The 14,402-nt window shown below is 42.1% G+C and overlaps 1 protein-coding gene and 1 long non-coding RNA gene across 23 annotated transcripts in view; one reads left to right on the forward strand and one right to left on the reverse strand.

Annotated features, from left to right (window-relative positions):
* The window catches only part of LOC127528966 (uncharacterized), a 524,038-nt gene that overhangs the window by 107,666 nt on the left and 401,970 nt on the right, over positions 1-14,402 (reverse strand). The window lies entirely within an intron of this gene.
* Positions 1-14,402, forward strand: part of LOC114656450 (microtubule-associated protein 2-like) — a 128,217-nt gene that overhangs the window by 83,058 nt on the left and 30,757 nt on the right. For 11 of the 17 annotated variants that reach the window (XM_051930933.1, XM_051930927.1, XM_051930936.1 and 8 more), the window contains 2 exons: positions 5,989-6,063; positions 13,069-13,284. In XM_051930933.1, coding sequence (XP_051786893.1) covers positions 5,989-6,063; positions 13,069-13,284 — 291 coding nt within the window. The remainder of the gene's footprint in view (positions 1-5,988; positions 6,064-13,068; positions 13,285-14,402) is intronic. The other 6 variants (XM_051930931.1, XM_051930932.1, XM_051930937.1 and 3 more) reach the window with 1 other exon arrangement.

A 14,402-nucleotide genomic window follows, 5' to 3' on the forward strand; every position in this document is an offset into this window, starting at 1 on the left:
TTCAATTCCTCTTTAACGGAATGGGGCTTACGGTGGCGCGGCTGCCTGTCAGCTCCGCTCGGTTCCTGGCGCCGACCCGACTACCGATGCGCGTGAGGGTCGGGAAGGCACGGGACTTGAGTAGCAGCCGCTGGCTCAGAGAGCGTCTTTTGACACGGGGGCCGCAGCTCGTTGCGCGAGACAGAACACGACCCCGTCCGCTCTCTGACCGTATGTGTGCCGTCAAAGCAACTACACCGCCCATGACGTTCAAAAGACCCCAGAAAATAATAACAAGCAACATATAATGTATGAATGCCTAATAATGGGGGCCTCGTGCCCAGCCTCGTTTGTGTTACAGTGCTGCCTTTTCCTAGCGGAGGTTTAAATGCTTAACATTTCATAAACGATATCAATGTAAGAATACCGCACGCTATTTGGTCGTCCTCACCCTTCCAATGCAGACATTTCCAAGTTCAGTTGTCTCCGTTGATCTCTCCTCGTTTCTTCGGTCCGGTCGTTCGCTCGGCCGCCGCCGCCGCTTGTCGTTTCGCTGTTGAGCACAGCATTGGCGGGCGCGCGAACATTTGGCGCGCAGTACGAAGTAGCGGGAGGCGGCCGCTCAGATTCGACGTCTGCTAGTGGACGGCCGCCGCGTCTCTGGCTCGTCTCGTGGCTACCGTGGAAAAGGTAGGATTGAACCGGCCACTCGAGTCTTCTTGATAAATAACAGGATAATAAGACGATAGTGCATATGACAGCACACCGATCAAATCAGGCAATGCGCGTGCGTGAACAAAACGTCGCGTTCTGCGGTTTAAACCTCGTCTCATCTGACGTCATAACTAGCAGTGGCGGGCAAAGGCATCGTCGGGGAAACGAAAGGTGGCGTCGCCCGTGGCCAACGTGTCAAATGACAAAGGAGACTTTAAACTGCGGGCTGCTCTCATCCGACACGTCAGGCCACCCTTTCTGTTTCAGAGGGCTGCTCTGCCCGGGAGTGAAGGTGGAGCAGACCCCGAGCGGAAAGTCAGCAGGCACTGGTGTGTGGCGGGCCGTCTTAATTAACCTCGAATCCGTTCTCCTTGATCTCAGCAGTTACAACGCTGGTATCGTCGGTTTTAAATTTGATATTAAGCTTTTAAAATTTGGTAGCACGATTTTAAAATTTCCCGTGGAGTTTTTGGAATTTAATATTGTGCTTTTGAAACTTAATAAAAAAAAATAGGAAGTGGTCTCCCCTTGACATTCTCGTATGCTCAGAGATGGAGATGAATATTTGAGGAGTACACCGCCAGACTGATTAGATGTTTAGATGAGCTGATTACCCAGTGGCTTCGCTCACTGAGTGCAAGGGGAAAAAAATAAAATGTACTACACTATTTATAAAATAAGTTTGTTAATTGCTAATTTTATTTTTCAACAAATAAAGAGCATTTACAATAACATAGAAATCAATAGAAACAACATTATTAACATCATTATCATATAAGAATATGAAGTAATATATAAGAAGCACATTGCATATAAATATAAATTATTAAGCAGTAAAATATTTTGATAAAAGAATTTGAACAACATATAAGAAGCGTATAAATTAGTAAACAGTAAAACATTAACATTTAAGAAGTAAAGATACATTGAGTACTACTGCAGTGCTTTCGGGTAAACTAAATTTTTTGTTTGCCCATTATGTGCATAAATGTGTACATTTTTTGGTGTACCTACCTGAGAACACGTGACATATAACTGACCGTGAGAGAAGCATGGATTTTAAACACACGTTGAGTTCATCCGCTGGTGTCCCTCGTGGAATAACCGGTAATGTTTAACGAATATCTCCTGCGAGTAAAACGACAGTACCTCCCATTATTTTGCTAGGATCTCTGAGATCTTACTTTGTTCGGTTCAAGGCTTCATAAGCTCTTTTATGTGCCGTGGTGCACTCATCCCAAACTATTAGCTTTGAATGTTGCAAGACTTTTGCCTTTCCAGAGCTCTTGCGTATGTTGCAAATTGGATTTTCGTCGTGAGCGAGGTTTAATGGTAATTGCAATGCCGAATGTGCTGCACGGCCTCCATCTAATAATGTAGAAGCGATTCCTGATGACGCTACAGCCAGAGCTATGTCACCATTCACTCTCTCGGCAAGAATCAGGTTTAGTAAGAATGTTTTACCTGTTCCTCTGTGGTCATACGTAATTTCCGTTTCAAACACTCATACGTAATTTCCGTTTCAAACACGAAAAGAATTTTATATATATAGATTATTTATATTAAAGAACCATCAACAACAAATCAAATCAAATTAATAATACATTGAACAGTTATTATAAAAGTAAAGTTGAATAAATCAGACTCTGCAGCTGCATGAATAAAAGGTAAAGTACCGGTTAGCAGAAACAGCCCAAAAGTTGATTGAAATCTCCGTTTTGGTTGACCTCAGTGAAGGTGTACTGAAGTTGTTGTGTTTACACAGACAGACAGACACACAGACATGATTATTAAAATGGTATTTTCAGACTCGGGGAGGTCTAAAACATTGAGATTCATCAAAATCTTGAAATGTAATCTTTGCACAATTCCAATACTGTAGTTTCCCTATACTTCGTATACGAGAAAGTAAAAAGAGACTTAAATGCTAATATATTATGGTAATCTGTTTCAGTATTTAATCCATTTTCCTTTTTATGAAATTTGATTTTGGACTTACGAAATTTGATATCACACTTTTGAAATTTGATTTTGGGTATTTAAAATTTGGTATCACATTTTTTAAATTTGATATCGAGCTTTTGAAATTTGATATCATCATTTGTCGACATTTCGACAAATATGATTATCGACCATTTGTACTTACAGGGTGAATCAAAATTATGTTAACATTTGAATGGTGGAAGCAATTTGTTCACAAAACATGCTTCATATGTGCAAGATGATTTACAGGAATGTCTGCACCTGTACGCCATCACGTTCAACACACAAAAGCCAACGAGCAACAGTACCATTTAAAGCCTGGACAGACATTTCGTGGGGAACAGATGATACCACAGTCCATATTCTATCCTTCAGGTCATTGATATCACCAACTTTCCTGCTATACACGTGCGCTCCTTCACTATACCCCATAACCAGAAATCACAGGGTGTCAAATCAGGGGAGTGTGGAGGCCATCGACCTTAACATAATTTTGACTGGCCCTGTATTTTTGACCTTTCCACACTTTGACCCAGGCATTGCCAGGTCATTCAGACAGGAAGTGCTTCCTCCACCATCCCTTGAGTTCACATCCACCTTCCCAACATTTTCACCTCTTGAGGTCTCCAGAGACTTGCACTTGCTTGCCTTTTACTCGCTCAGCGTAGCTCCTCAGATCTCCATGCAGATTTGTTTTGTCTTAAACGTTCAATAACTAAGTGACCTGCTCATTCATAAAGTGAGCTGACCAACGGCCAAATTAAAGATATTTCAGGCTGACACAGCAGTAACACGTCTCTTGCTAACTAACGTTCCTCGCTGTTTCCATATATGCTAACGTGATGCACTTGCAGGCCTGGCTTTGTTTAAGTTTTATTTTAGTTGCCAGGCTCATGGCACAGCTCTTTAATGGCTGGGCTCACATTGGTTTTTCATATAACTTAACTTTGAAACTGCTTGCCCTCATTGATATTGTAGTGAAGGTAAAGCTAAGTGACACCGCAGCGATTTCACCAAATCCTGCACTGAGCAATGGTAATGCAGAATTTCCTTCCTAAGCAATTGGCACGGTTCTTTAGTTCAGCAGGTTAATTTTCCACATTTCTGCACAAGGACCGACAATTGCATGGTCATTTTTTTGGAGAGAACTACCTGTGGTGGACATGGCGCAGACCTGCTGGTATGAAGTTTATAAGTCAATGAGCTTAGTTTATTTGCTGTCATTCAGATGATTTTCAACAACAAGTTTCCAGTCAGTCAATCAGTCATCGTTCCAACCCGCTATATCCTAACACAGGGTCACAGGGGTCTGCTGGAGCCAAACCTAGCCAACACAGGACACAAGGCAGGTAACAAACCCTGGGCAGGGCACCAGCCCACCGCAGGGCACACACACACACACACACACACCAAGGACAATTTAGGATCACCAATGCACCTGACCTGCATGTCTTTGGACTGTGGGAGGAAACCCATGCGGACACGGGGAGAACATGCAAACTACACGCAGGGAGGACCCGGGAAGCGAACCCAGGACAACAAGTTTCCATGTTGCATGAATACATTTTAAGCAGATCTATTATTTTTATGTATACTGCACAGTACGTATCTCTGTTGTAACCATGTCCGTTGTGTTTATAACTCTAAACTGGCCCCGGGTGAGACTGTGGGATCTCTTCCTGGGTTCTTTTCTGTCTTTATTTGGAGCAGCCTTTGGCTCCTTAAAGTCACAATCTGGATAAAGCAGACTCAAAAGATATACTTATGAATTGTTATGTACTCTATTATTCAGCTTATTTTCCCCATACTCAAACGTACATTACCACTGAATGGCACCAACCACACCAGGCCAGGAGTCATTAGTGTGTCCAGCTCTGTTCACTTTATAGTTTTATGGTGCCACAGCGGTTGGTGCTTCTTCATTGCCACTTCAGAGTCTTGAGCTCAAATCCTAACTCAGTCGGTGTCTGCCCAGTGTGCACAGTCTCCTCATGTCTCTTTGAGTTTCCTCTGGGTACTCCAGATGTGTGAAAAGATTTATTTAAGATGAATTATGGCATTAAATTATTGCCATATGACTAAGTACACGTGTATGTTTGAGCGTGCTGACGTTGGTCCGTTCGTCGTAAATGGATGAAGTCCATTTATAAGCCCAACGCACACAACATGGCCACTCTTCCTACCAGATAAGACCTTGCCCAGCTCAAAGTCTCAAGACCGAATGAGTGTTTGAGGCAGTGCCCTTTTGTAGCCCCTTTTGCTCCTGCATCAGTCAATCCTTCTTTTCTTTTGGGCCTGTCGACCTTCCCAGAACACTTCACAGCTACACTGTTTCTTACTGGAGAAAAGCAGAGTCCTGTGCGGTTGGCAGAGTTGCTGTTCCTGCTAAGTTCCCAGAGTGCTGTTTCCTCTCTTTATCCTCTGTAGATATGTCCATAGTTCTTCTGTAGCCCTTTTGCTGAGCTCTGGTGTGGTGTGTGTTGACACCATTAATTCAGGGTCATGCCCCTGCCCTTCTTGTCCCTTGTTCACAAGATCACCCGTACCAATGTACTGTATCATATTTGTGGATGCTCTCGTCCTGTCCATGACAAATAACACTCGTTGAGAATTACCTTGGGCTTCAGTTATGACTGTTTTAAAAAGCAAGATAACCAAGTTAAAAAAGTGGTGAATGACTGATGTAATATTCTGCTCCTTCCAGTTTACAGAGCCCATTAAGTCAAAGGCCTGGTCACAGACCACTGGGGCCTCACTTTTCTGGCAGGGCACACACACTCTTAAATGGTCAATTCAGAGACAGCAGTCACACTCATTTGAAGTTAGATTAAACCTTGGTTACTATGTCGGCTGCAGGTGTTATAAGCAGTAGTATTTCTAGTATGCTTTGTTATTTCAGCTGCCACATTGTTTATTGGATGCCTGTTTGTGAAATTCTCCTCTCATATCTTAACCCTGTATTGTGATGATTTGCTTTCCTTTCTCCATATAACAACTTGACTATACCTGTACAGTATTGTGATGGAATGTGTTTTACTGTAATGTACTTTGGCAGCTCATTTGAAAAGGGGGCAGCCGGAAGCCTCCTTAAAAGTTTCTGTGTATTCTGTGTATCCCATCTAAGTTCTTGGACATGTGTGGGAGTATTCCCTGAAAGTACCCTGCCAGATATGTGCACATTTGTAAGGTGGCATGGAACCTCATCTCCTGTCTGCTAAGGATCTTTTCTGAGTTAAATGGTGCAATTCTGAGGAGAACTCTGTGCTGGATATTTCTGTTTACTTGCATCTCCAATTGTTTTTTACTGTGCAGTTGAAGACTCCGCTAATCTGCCTCCCTCTCCTCCCCCATCTCCAGCTTCAGAGCAGATTGGACCTTTGGAGGAAGGTAGGACCTCTGAGCGTAGCATTTCTATTGTTGTCAGCCAGCCACATGAACACTGTATGTCTGAACAGCCATTTACCCAAATGTTTCTCTTGATTTCTAAAAGTGTGAGTAGCGCCACTGAGCCTGGCGCCTACTAGCATTGCAGTTCTGAGCTCTAGATGGTTTTCAACCCTCCTGTCTTTGCCACAGGGGCCTTAGAAGTTTATTTGCATAGGCTTAGCCCATAGCCGTGCAAGTGGCCGTCCACAGATACAGAAATATTGTGGGCCAAAGGAGATAGTGGTTCAATAAAGACAGATTTAATGTTACTCCTCCTCCTCTTCCTCGTCTCAGAGGGTCAGTCCTAGTTTGTTAAGTTGCTAGGACCCTTCCATTTCCATGCCCCACCTTCCCCGATAACCAGTGCCATGTTTTTAAACCGGACCCTCAGCTACCCATCAGTGCGACACTTGGGGTGTTGGTTGAACATGGTACGTGCATGATGTCATCATGATCTGGCTAACCTTTAAACTCTTAGCCATGATACTCCTTTTATGTACAAATGTTTAAGTTTCCAACTATTTGTTGAGCATGTTTTGGGTTTGCTGTAATTTCTGTTGCCATTTGCCTGTTTTATCCTTTGTTCTCCTCAAGTGCTGCTCTCCTACTGATTTCAGGTCATTGTAACTGGTGATTTTGCTGTTTTCATATTGTCCAAGATGGGTGTGTGTGGAGTCAGCCATGCTCAGTCAATGTCAAATGCCAACAAATATGACCGAAAATGGTGATGATCCTTGGTCTTTTAAAACACACCTAAAGTGAACACTGTGCAGAAAATACACACATCAGAACAGTTCATAGGTGCTTCTTGGAAACAATCTGCAGCGCTTGATACAGTTGCAGATGTTTACCCCACTTACCTAACTAGTGGCAAAAGTCTGATCTGCCAGATGTTGGCCAGGAGATGCTGTCTCCTTAGCCAGGCCCAATGTAAGAACACTCTTTAACCTGGGAGGTGTGCTACAGGCGTTACAGAGACAGCTGCATATGGGATCAGGCTAAGACCTACGGAGCCGTGAGGTTTCATAGTAGACCTGGGCACCAGGTGCTGTCTCTCTGATGACAATTCAATATTTCAACTACTTTGAGACTGTTTAAACACATTTCTGAATATGTTTTGGATTGCTTAGTCCTCTCACACAGGATTCCCAATTAGCCCCTCGGAGCCGTGTAATGATATTTAAGCAAAGCCTGCCCAGTTAGAGCAGTGTGCTGCAGTAAGGGTCTGTGCATACTGCTGTGGAGCCGCCTCCTGGGTGGCCATTACTTCTCCCAGGGCTTTTTCATATTGTTTCGTCAATGAAGATGCCTGGAGTGACTTTATTGACTTCCCTAATGGTGACAGTTCAGCGTTTTTAATGTTAGTTTGACAGCATGATGTGTCCAGTTGTCTTTGTGTTTCATGTTAAGGTGAATACACTTTTGGGTTTGCGTATGATGAAAATGAAGAAAAGCATTAATCCAACATGTCACTCATCCGCCAAGCTTGAGGAAAAACAAATTAGATTAAATGAAATGTTAATTTATTTCAAATATCAGAATTATTTTACAGAAAACTTGCTTCGCTCACCAACCCCCCGTGCCTGCACTATCCGCTAGCCTCTTTACGGTTCTGTCGCTCGCGTGTGGGGATGCGGTTGTACAATTTAAACAGATTGTTATTGTCATGGGAATTGTTACAGATTCATAATACAACTATTTTACATTACAGCGAGTAATTAACCAGAGTAAAAATGTAATAATTTGAAAGTAAATTGTGTTTCATGTTGCGTTAGAGTTATTCGTTTCGTAATACAATTTCGTTCTGTTTGGCTTTAAAATTAACACGCAAATACTTTTTAAACTTACACTTTTACTGTAAAACTTCAGTAAAAAGAATTTTTTGAATTAACTTTTCATCAATATCGCATTGAATTTTGATTCTGTGTTTGGACTTTCATCGTGACAACGCAACATATAACTGACCGTGATTGAATTTTGTTTCTTTCTCTCTGTTAAATAAAATGACTTTTTGGAATATTTGGCTCTGAGATTTGTTTTAATACGAATGGCATATCAAGATCTCCTTTGTTGTCTAATGTTATCCCCTGAAGATGGACTACGTTACCTTTCTTGGATACGTCCTTCTTTCTGCAGTAATTTGTGCAGTGGAAGACCGGACAGTGTTAACGGTTGAAGTTAATCTTTGTGATATTGTAAGTCGATGTTTTCATTTTCCACACCATCACCTCCAGCTGTTTCAGAATAGTCTATTGATACGCATTTAACCAATTTGCCGTGTAACCGATTGACAATTTTCGTGTTAATTCGTTCGACGTCATTGCTTCTCAGTGCAAAGATTGCCCTGTACTCATTTTTTCTGTTGATAACCCTTCATGATGAAATTCTTCAATAAAATTTGGACATAATACATCTTCTTCAATTAGGAATTTAAAGTGAGGTAAACATTAAAATTTATAAGAGCTGAGAAGAGCTGTCAAGAGCATTTGCACCAATGAGAGGTGAGAGGACCGTGAGAGGGTGTGGTTTGAGAGGAGGGCGGGGCTTGAACAAATCTCATGGCCAAAGTCTCCATTCACGAGACTTACAATTACAATTATTCTTTATTTCGCCTTATACAATTTCTTGTATTAGGAATTTGGTAGTTTTCGCATACCCCTTGGGGTCAGAGCGCAGGGTCAGCCATTGTACAGCGCCCCTGGAGCAATTACAGGTTAAGGGCCTTGCTCAAGGGCCCAGCAGAGCAGTGGCCTTTTTGGCAGTGACGGGGATTCGAACCGGCAACCTTCGGGATACCAGCGCAGCGCCTTAGCCTCAGAGCCACCACTCCGCCCTAAACAAATCTCTTGGAAATAGTCTCGTCATGTCTCGTCTCAGGATTTTTTAATATCCATATTACTAACCGAGAATGCTAAACCGGATGATGGACGCAGGCACATCCGGCAATGGGCCGTAGCTGCAAAAAGACGTACTGCGCAGGCGCAAAAAGAGTCCGCGAGAGTCGGCTGAGGAGCCGAGAAAGGCGGACAAAAGAGGGCGAGAGAGGCGGATGAGGGGCCGCGAGAGGCGGACAAGACCACAGAAAAAAGGAGTGAGCACAGGAAAAATGGAGAAATGAGGAAACGCAGGCAAAGCACGAAACACATTGCACACGAGACTAGACCCAAAAAAAAAAAAAAAAGAGGCTCGCGCACAAAAGCAAGGCACCCAATACAGGCACCGGACGGGACACACACCAAGAGGGGGATTCAACAAGCCCATGGAACACAAAAAAAAGAACACAAAACCACCCCACAGACCCTACAAGCAAGGGACGGGACACACACAAACAGGGGGATTCAACAAGACACAGGAACACAAAAAGAAAGAAGACGCTCGCGCGACAACAATCCTCAAACCCCCCCCCCCCCCCCCCAGACACACACACACACACACACACACATCCATAAGAAGTGACACCCAAAGCCACATATTCTAAAGTGAACATCAACACCTTCACACTAGACAGCATAGGTGTCAGCATTGGTGGATCTCCTTACAATAAAGCACTATTAACCGTTCAACTGCAGAAAAGGAAACATATTAACAGTGACTGCGATCCTCCTTATTACTTATCCATATTTCGCATGCTGAGAAAGAAACAAGTCATGAATACACGGTCACGAGTACAAAACGAAAAGGAAAGGATAACAGGAACAAACACACGAACACGAAAGAAACAACAAAATAGACGGCTATGCAGCATAGGTGGATCTCATTACAATAAGGCACTATTAATCGTTCAACCGCAGAAAAGGCTCCATATTAACAGTGAGTGCAATACTCCTTATTACTTATCCATATTTCTAAAAGAAAAAATGACTCGACTCCAAAAACGCAAAGCTCAACTAAAGCTTCTAACTAACGATGTACCTAAAAGTAAAAACTTTATGAACTGCATTAGATCCTACAATAGTTCATTTAATATGCACAAATCTACATCCTAGATCCACATGACGCAAACTATCAATCAAAGTGCTGCATCACAACAGGCACGGATTCAAAACGAAACACCTCCTGTCTCAGAGATACGTTAATGGCAGCGAAGGCTACAACGGGCTTCTCACACAGCACAGGCAAATCGATTACAGCTCCAAAACAACACGTCCCAAATACTACACATGCAACAACGCGCCTCTCAAACGGCACAAGCAAAACATACACCAGGAAAATTCATTCGGATTAATGAATGTCATTTGCAATCATTGTCATTCAGTTCACTTCCCTGAAGAAACAACTGGCAATACAAGTTATACATTTACACGTTGTTGTCAAAAGGGTCAAATTAGACTGCCTTCTTTACATTCATATACTGAATATCTACAGAAGCTTATAGCTGACGATGTACCTGAAAGTGAAATCTTTATCAACTACATTAGATCCTACAAATCGGAATCCACTATGAACATTAACGGTGGCACTGCATGTGACATCCGTCTTGAAAAAATGTTGTTTATTGATAAATGTTCAATGGCATGAACAAACGTTTATGAATAATAATATTCGATTTGGAGGAAAGGTACTTTTATGAGGAGGAGATTTTAGACAGTGATTAGCTATTCTTCCAGATGCCATGCACTCAGCTATTGTTCAGTGCACCTTAAAATACGCAGACAATTGGCATTGCTTTCAAAAGATACAGTTAGTAAAAAAGATACGATGTCCAGAACCAGATCATAACAATTGCTTATTACAACTGAGAGATGGTACACTCACCAATACAGATGGACTTCAGCCACATATTATTACAATTCCTCAAGCCTTTATCTGCGACGACTTAGTTACAGAGACATTTGGAACAGCAATCTCATTAGACCAAATGCCCCTTTTAACACAACACACTATATTATGTACAAAAAATATTAATGTGGAAAACATAAATACCCAAGTCATTCCATTACTTCCTGGAAAGACACAACTCTTTCTAAGCTCTGACAAACTTGACTCTGATCACAACAATAACCATCTTAAATGACCTTACAAGTTCTGAGCTGGAATTACCTTTTACACTTAAACGGCATGTACAAAGAAATTTTCAAATAAACCTTTACACTGTGCCACACACTTTATTGTTTGCTTTCTATTTGCATCATCTACACTGTCACACTATTCTATATCTCATTCATACATCATGCTCTTTGTCATTCCCAACACCAGGGGTTGGCGAGCGAAGCGAGCAGGGGGCGGAGCCCCCTAGTAATAGAGAGAAAATGTAAAGTAACTGTTATATCACAGGACATGGTATGTATTGATGTGTATTTTATATCAAAATTATTATAAAGAAGCTGCTTAATCAGTTATTCTTTATGTTATAAATTGCCTTTCAAATAGAGCTACATTACAATATACTGTAGTTTACAATGCAAACAAGAACTAAACACAGTTCATAAGGGAGATTACCGTGGACTCTAATGAAGACACGATCTGCTCAATGAATCAACAATGTTTCTGGTCGTGTTCAGCCTTTAAACGAAGATGACGTTTGTCACGTGTCAAGTGCTAAAACAGCAGAACAGAATGTGTCACAAATCAGCTGCCACAAGATGGAAAACACTCTTTAGAGCCACAGATACATACTTTGGAGTTGGCTTTAATTTTACCAGTGACATGGAGACTGAACAGGGAAAATGGCACACGGGACTCAAATGTCAACCTAAATCAAATAAAGCACTATGACCAAAAACACAGCGCTGTAAACTATCCAGATATAAGCACACAATGGGCTTGTGTAAGTGCGCTAAGATAAAACATACAAAAGCAGAAAAGCAGTTACCTAAGTAGGGATTCAAGCAGAAGTCCATTTAACATCAGAAAAGCTCACTGTGCCCCTGTAACGTCATACATTGACACACCAAGACTCACAACTCTATGGCCATCTTAGATCCATGGAAGCAACATCACTTGTTTTATTACACAAATATCCAAATGTTCTTAACTGGCCATACAGCAATGGTTCTCAAACTGTGGGACACGAAGTAACAAAACAGGGGGCGTGAATGTTGCCATATGTGGCGTAATTTCGCTATTCGTAGGGAAATTTTAAACTTGTAGCGGTGTATCAGCAGCAAAAAATATAGGAATAAATTTTATTAAGGTTTCAAAAAAACATTAGGGGGGCGCAATTAAAACTGTTATGAAAACTTGGGTCTCAAATACTTAAAGGTTGAGAAACATTGCCATACAGGATGAGAGGATGAGTGATTTTGATCGTGATGTGAGGCCCTTACTGTCACTGCTGACTTCAGTGTTTCAGAGACCTCCGCTTCCTTCAGTGTACCATCAACACAAAAAGCAACACGTAGTCATTCCTTCTGCATGGCTGTCTGCACAGCATACCCATAACGCTTCCACAGGAGAGCTCTAGGATGAATGCAGTTGGAGGTCTCTCAGTCATGTACTCCGGTAAACATCACCGATCTTCACCAACGGAATAATTACAGGGAGTCTTTTCTCATGAGTTTTCGGCCTGTGTACTCCTAAATCTGCAAAATACCATCAATTGAATTGATGCAAGTAAAAGAATGGGATTCATCATCAGGATTTCAAATTTGTATAGCTGTCATTTTCGGCATTGGCAGCGGCACATGTGGTTTATGCTAATTTACGAACTTCACGATTGGCATCGGCCATGAGCTGACTGCCTTTATGCTATATCCCTGAGCAAGGCTGATTCCATCCATAGCCATGTGTGAGTGTGTGGTTGTGTCTGTGCCAATCCAACATGTGTTTTGCCCATCAGTCTCTGTGTAGTTTTTTCCCCAAAGTTTTCTTCATGTGTCTGCCATCCCTTTAATGTGTGAATGCCTGAGTGTTTTAATGAGAATGTGTGCAATATGCATTATGTCTGTGCTTGTCTGTCCATTGGTGTCTTGCCTGTCTATTTCTGTTCAGTTTTCCCTGCAGTTTTCTTCCTATGTCTGTTTGTAGTTATAGGGGATGAGGAGAAGGCAGGCCCTCTCCGACGCTTCAAAAATTCACGGGAGAGGTGCAAGTTCCTAGCCCCTTCCATCTCGGTGTCTGTGCCCGACGATGATCCATACCACTCAGATGACGAATACTATGAGCACCCATTATTCAGCTCCGAGTGGACTCACTCTTGCCCGCCCCCCCGTGGGGAAGCTTCCATGTTTAGACAGATTGAAGGTGAACCACGCATGGTTCCTCTTTTTTTTCTTTTTTTCATTTGCTACAACCCCCCCCCCCCCCCCCCTCTGCTCTCCCTCTTCTGTCCTCTCCTTTCTTCCTCTCCTCTCCTCTCCTGTCCTCCTTCTGTGTCTGTAAGTGTATGTCTTGCATGGTTTTATCACCGGCCAGCAAAAGGCCTTTTTTCTTAAGGTGGTCAAGTCTTCAGATGACATGCATTCGTTCAGACACACTGCTTGTACCTTTTTATGTACTAATTCCTTAGCACACAACAAAAAAGTATCAAAAACATTTATTTTTCATTTTTAATTGCCTTTGATGCTCTTTTTGGAAAGAGCATTACTTTTTTATTTGATGGATTGAAAATTGTCTTAGAAATACTAAAAATAAATTACAATAGGCACTGAATTATCTTTATTGTCTACTTTTGCTGGTTACTGCCACACAAATGAAAGTTGCTGTTCGAGGCCCACGTGCATTCTTTTGTGTACCAGCACATGTATGCCATGCTTGTTTTAAAGCATACATGTCAGCTGTTTGACCCATAAGTGTGCAAATACAAATACTGTTTGTGTGCATCCATTATCTGCACGAAGCTCTACGGTGTTTACATGACTTGCTGCACTGGAAAAAAAAAATAATAATAATATTAATATTACTAATAATAATAATATCCCTCCCACAGTCCAAAGACATGCAGGTTAGGTGGATTGGAGATTCCAAATTGGCTCTAGTGTGTGCTTGGTGTGTGTGTGTGTTTGTGTGTGTGTGCCCTGCAGTGGGCTGGTGCCCTGCCTGGGCTTTGTTTCCTGCCTTGCGCCCTGTGTTGGCTGGGATTGGCTCCAGCAGACCCCCATGACCTTGTAGTTAGGATATAGCGGGTTGGATAATGGATGGATGGAATAATAATAATAATAATAATAATAATAATAGTGCCTCAGTCCTAAATACACACCTTGAAGAGCCCGCTGCACTGGAGAATCCCACCTGACTGGTTTTGTCATAGCCATCCTGTTTGCATTTGACTATTTCATTCATAAAGACCTGCTGATGTACAAGATCTGTAGATCACAGGAAGGCTTTCAGCTCTCGCAGTTTCAAATATCTTTCATAAGTGG

This window comes from Erpetoichthys calabaricus, chromosome 8 (genome assembly GCF_900747795.2).
Source record: "Erpetoichthys calabaricus chromosome 8, fErpCal1.3, whole genome shotgun sequence".
In the NCBI taxonomy this organism is placed as follows: Eukaryota; Metazoa; Chordata; class Cladistia; order Polypteriformes; family Polypteridae; genus Erpetoichthys; species Erpetoichthys calabaricus.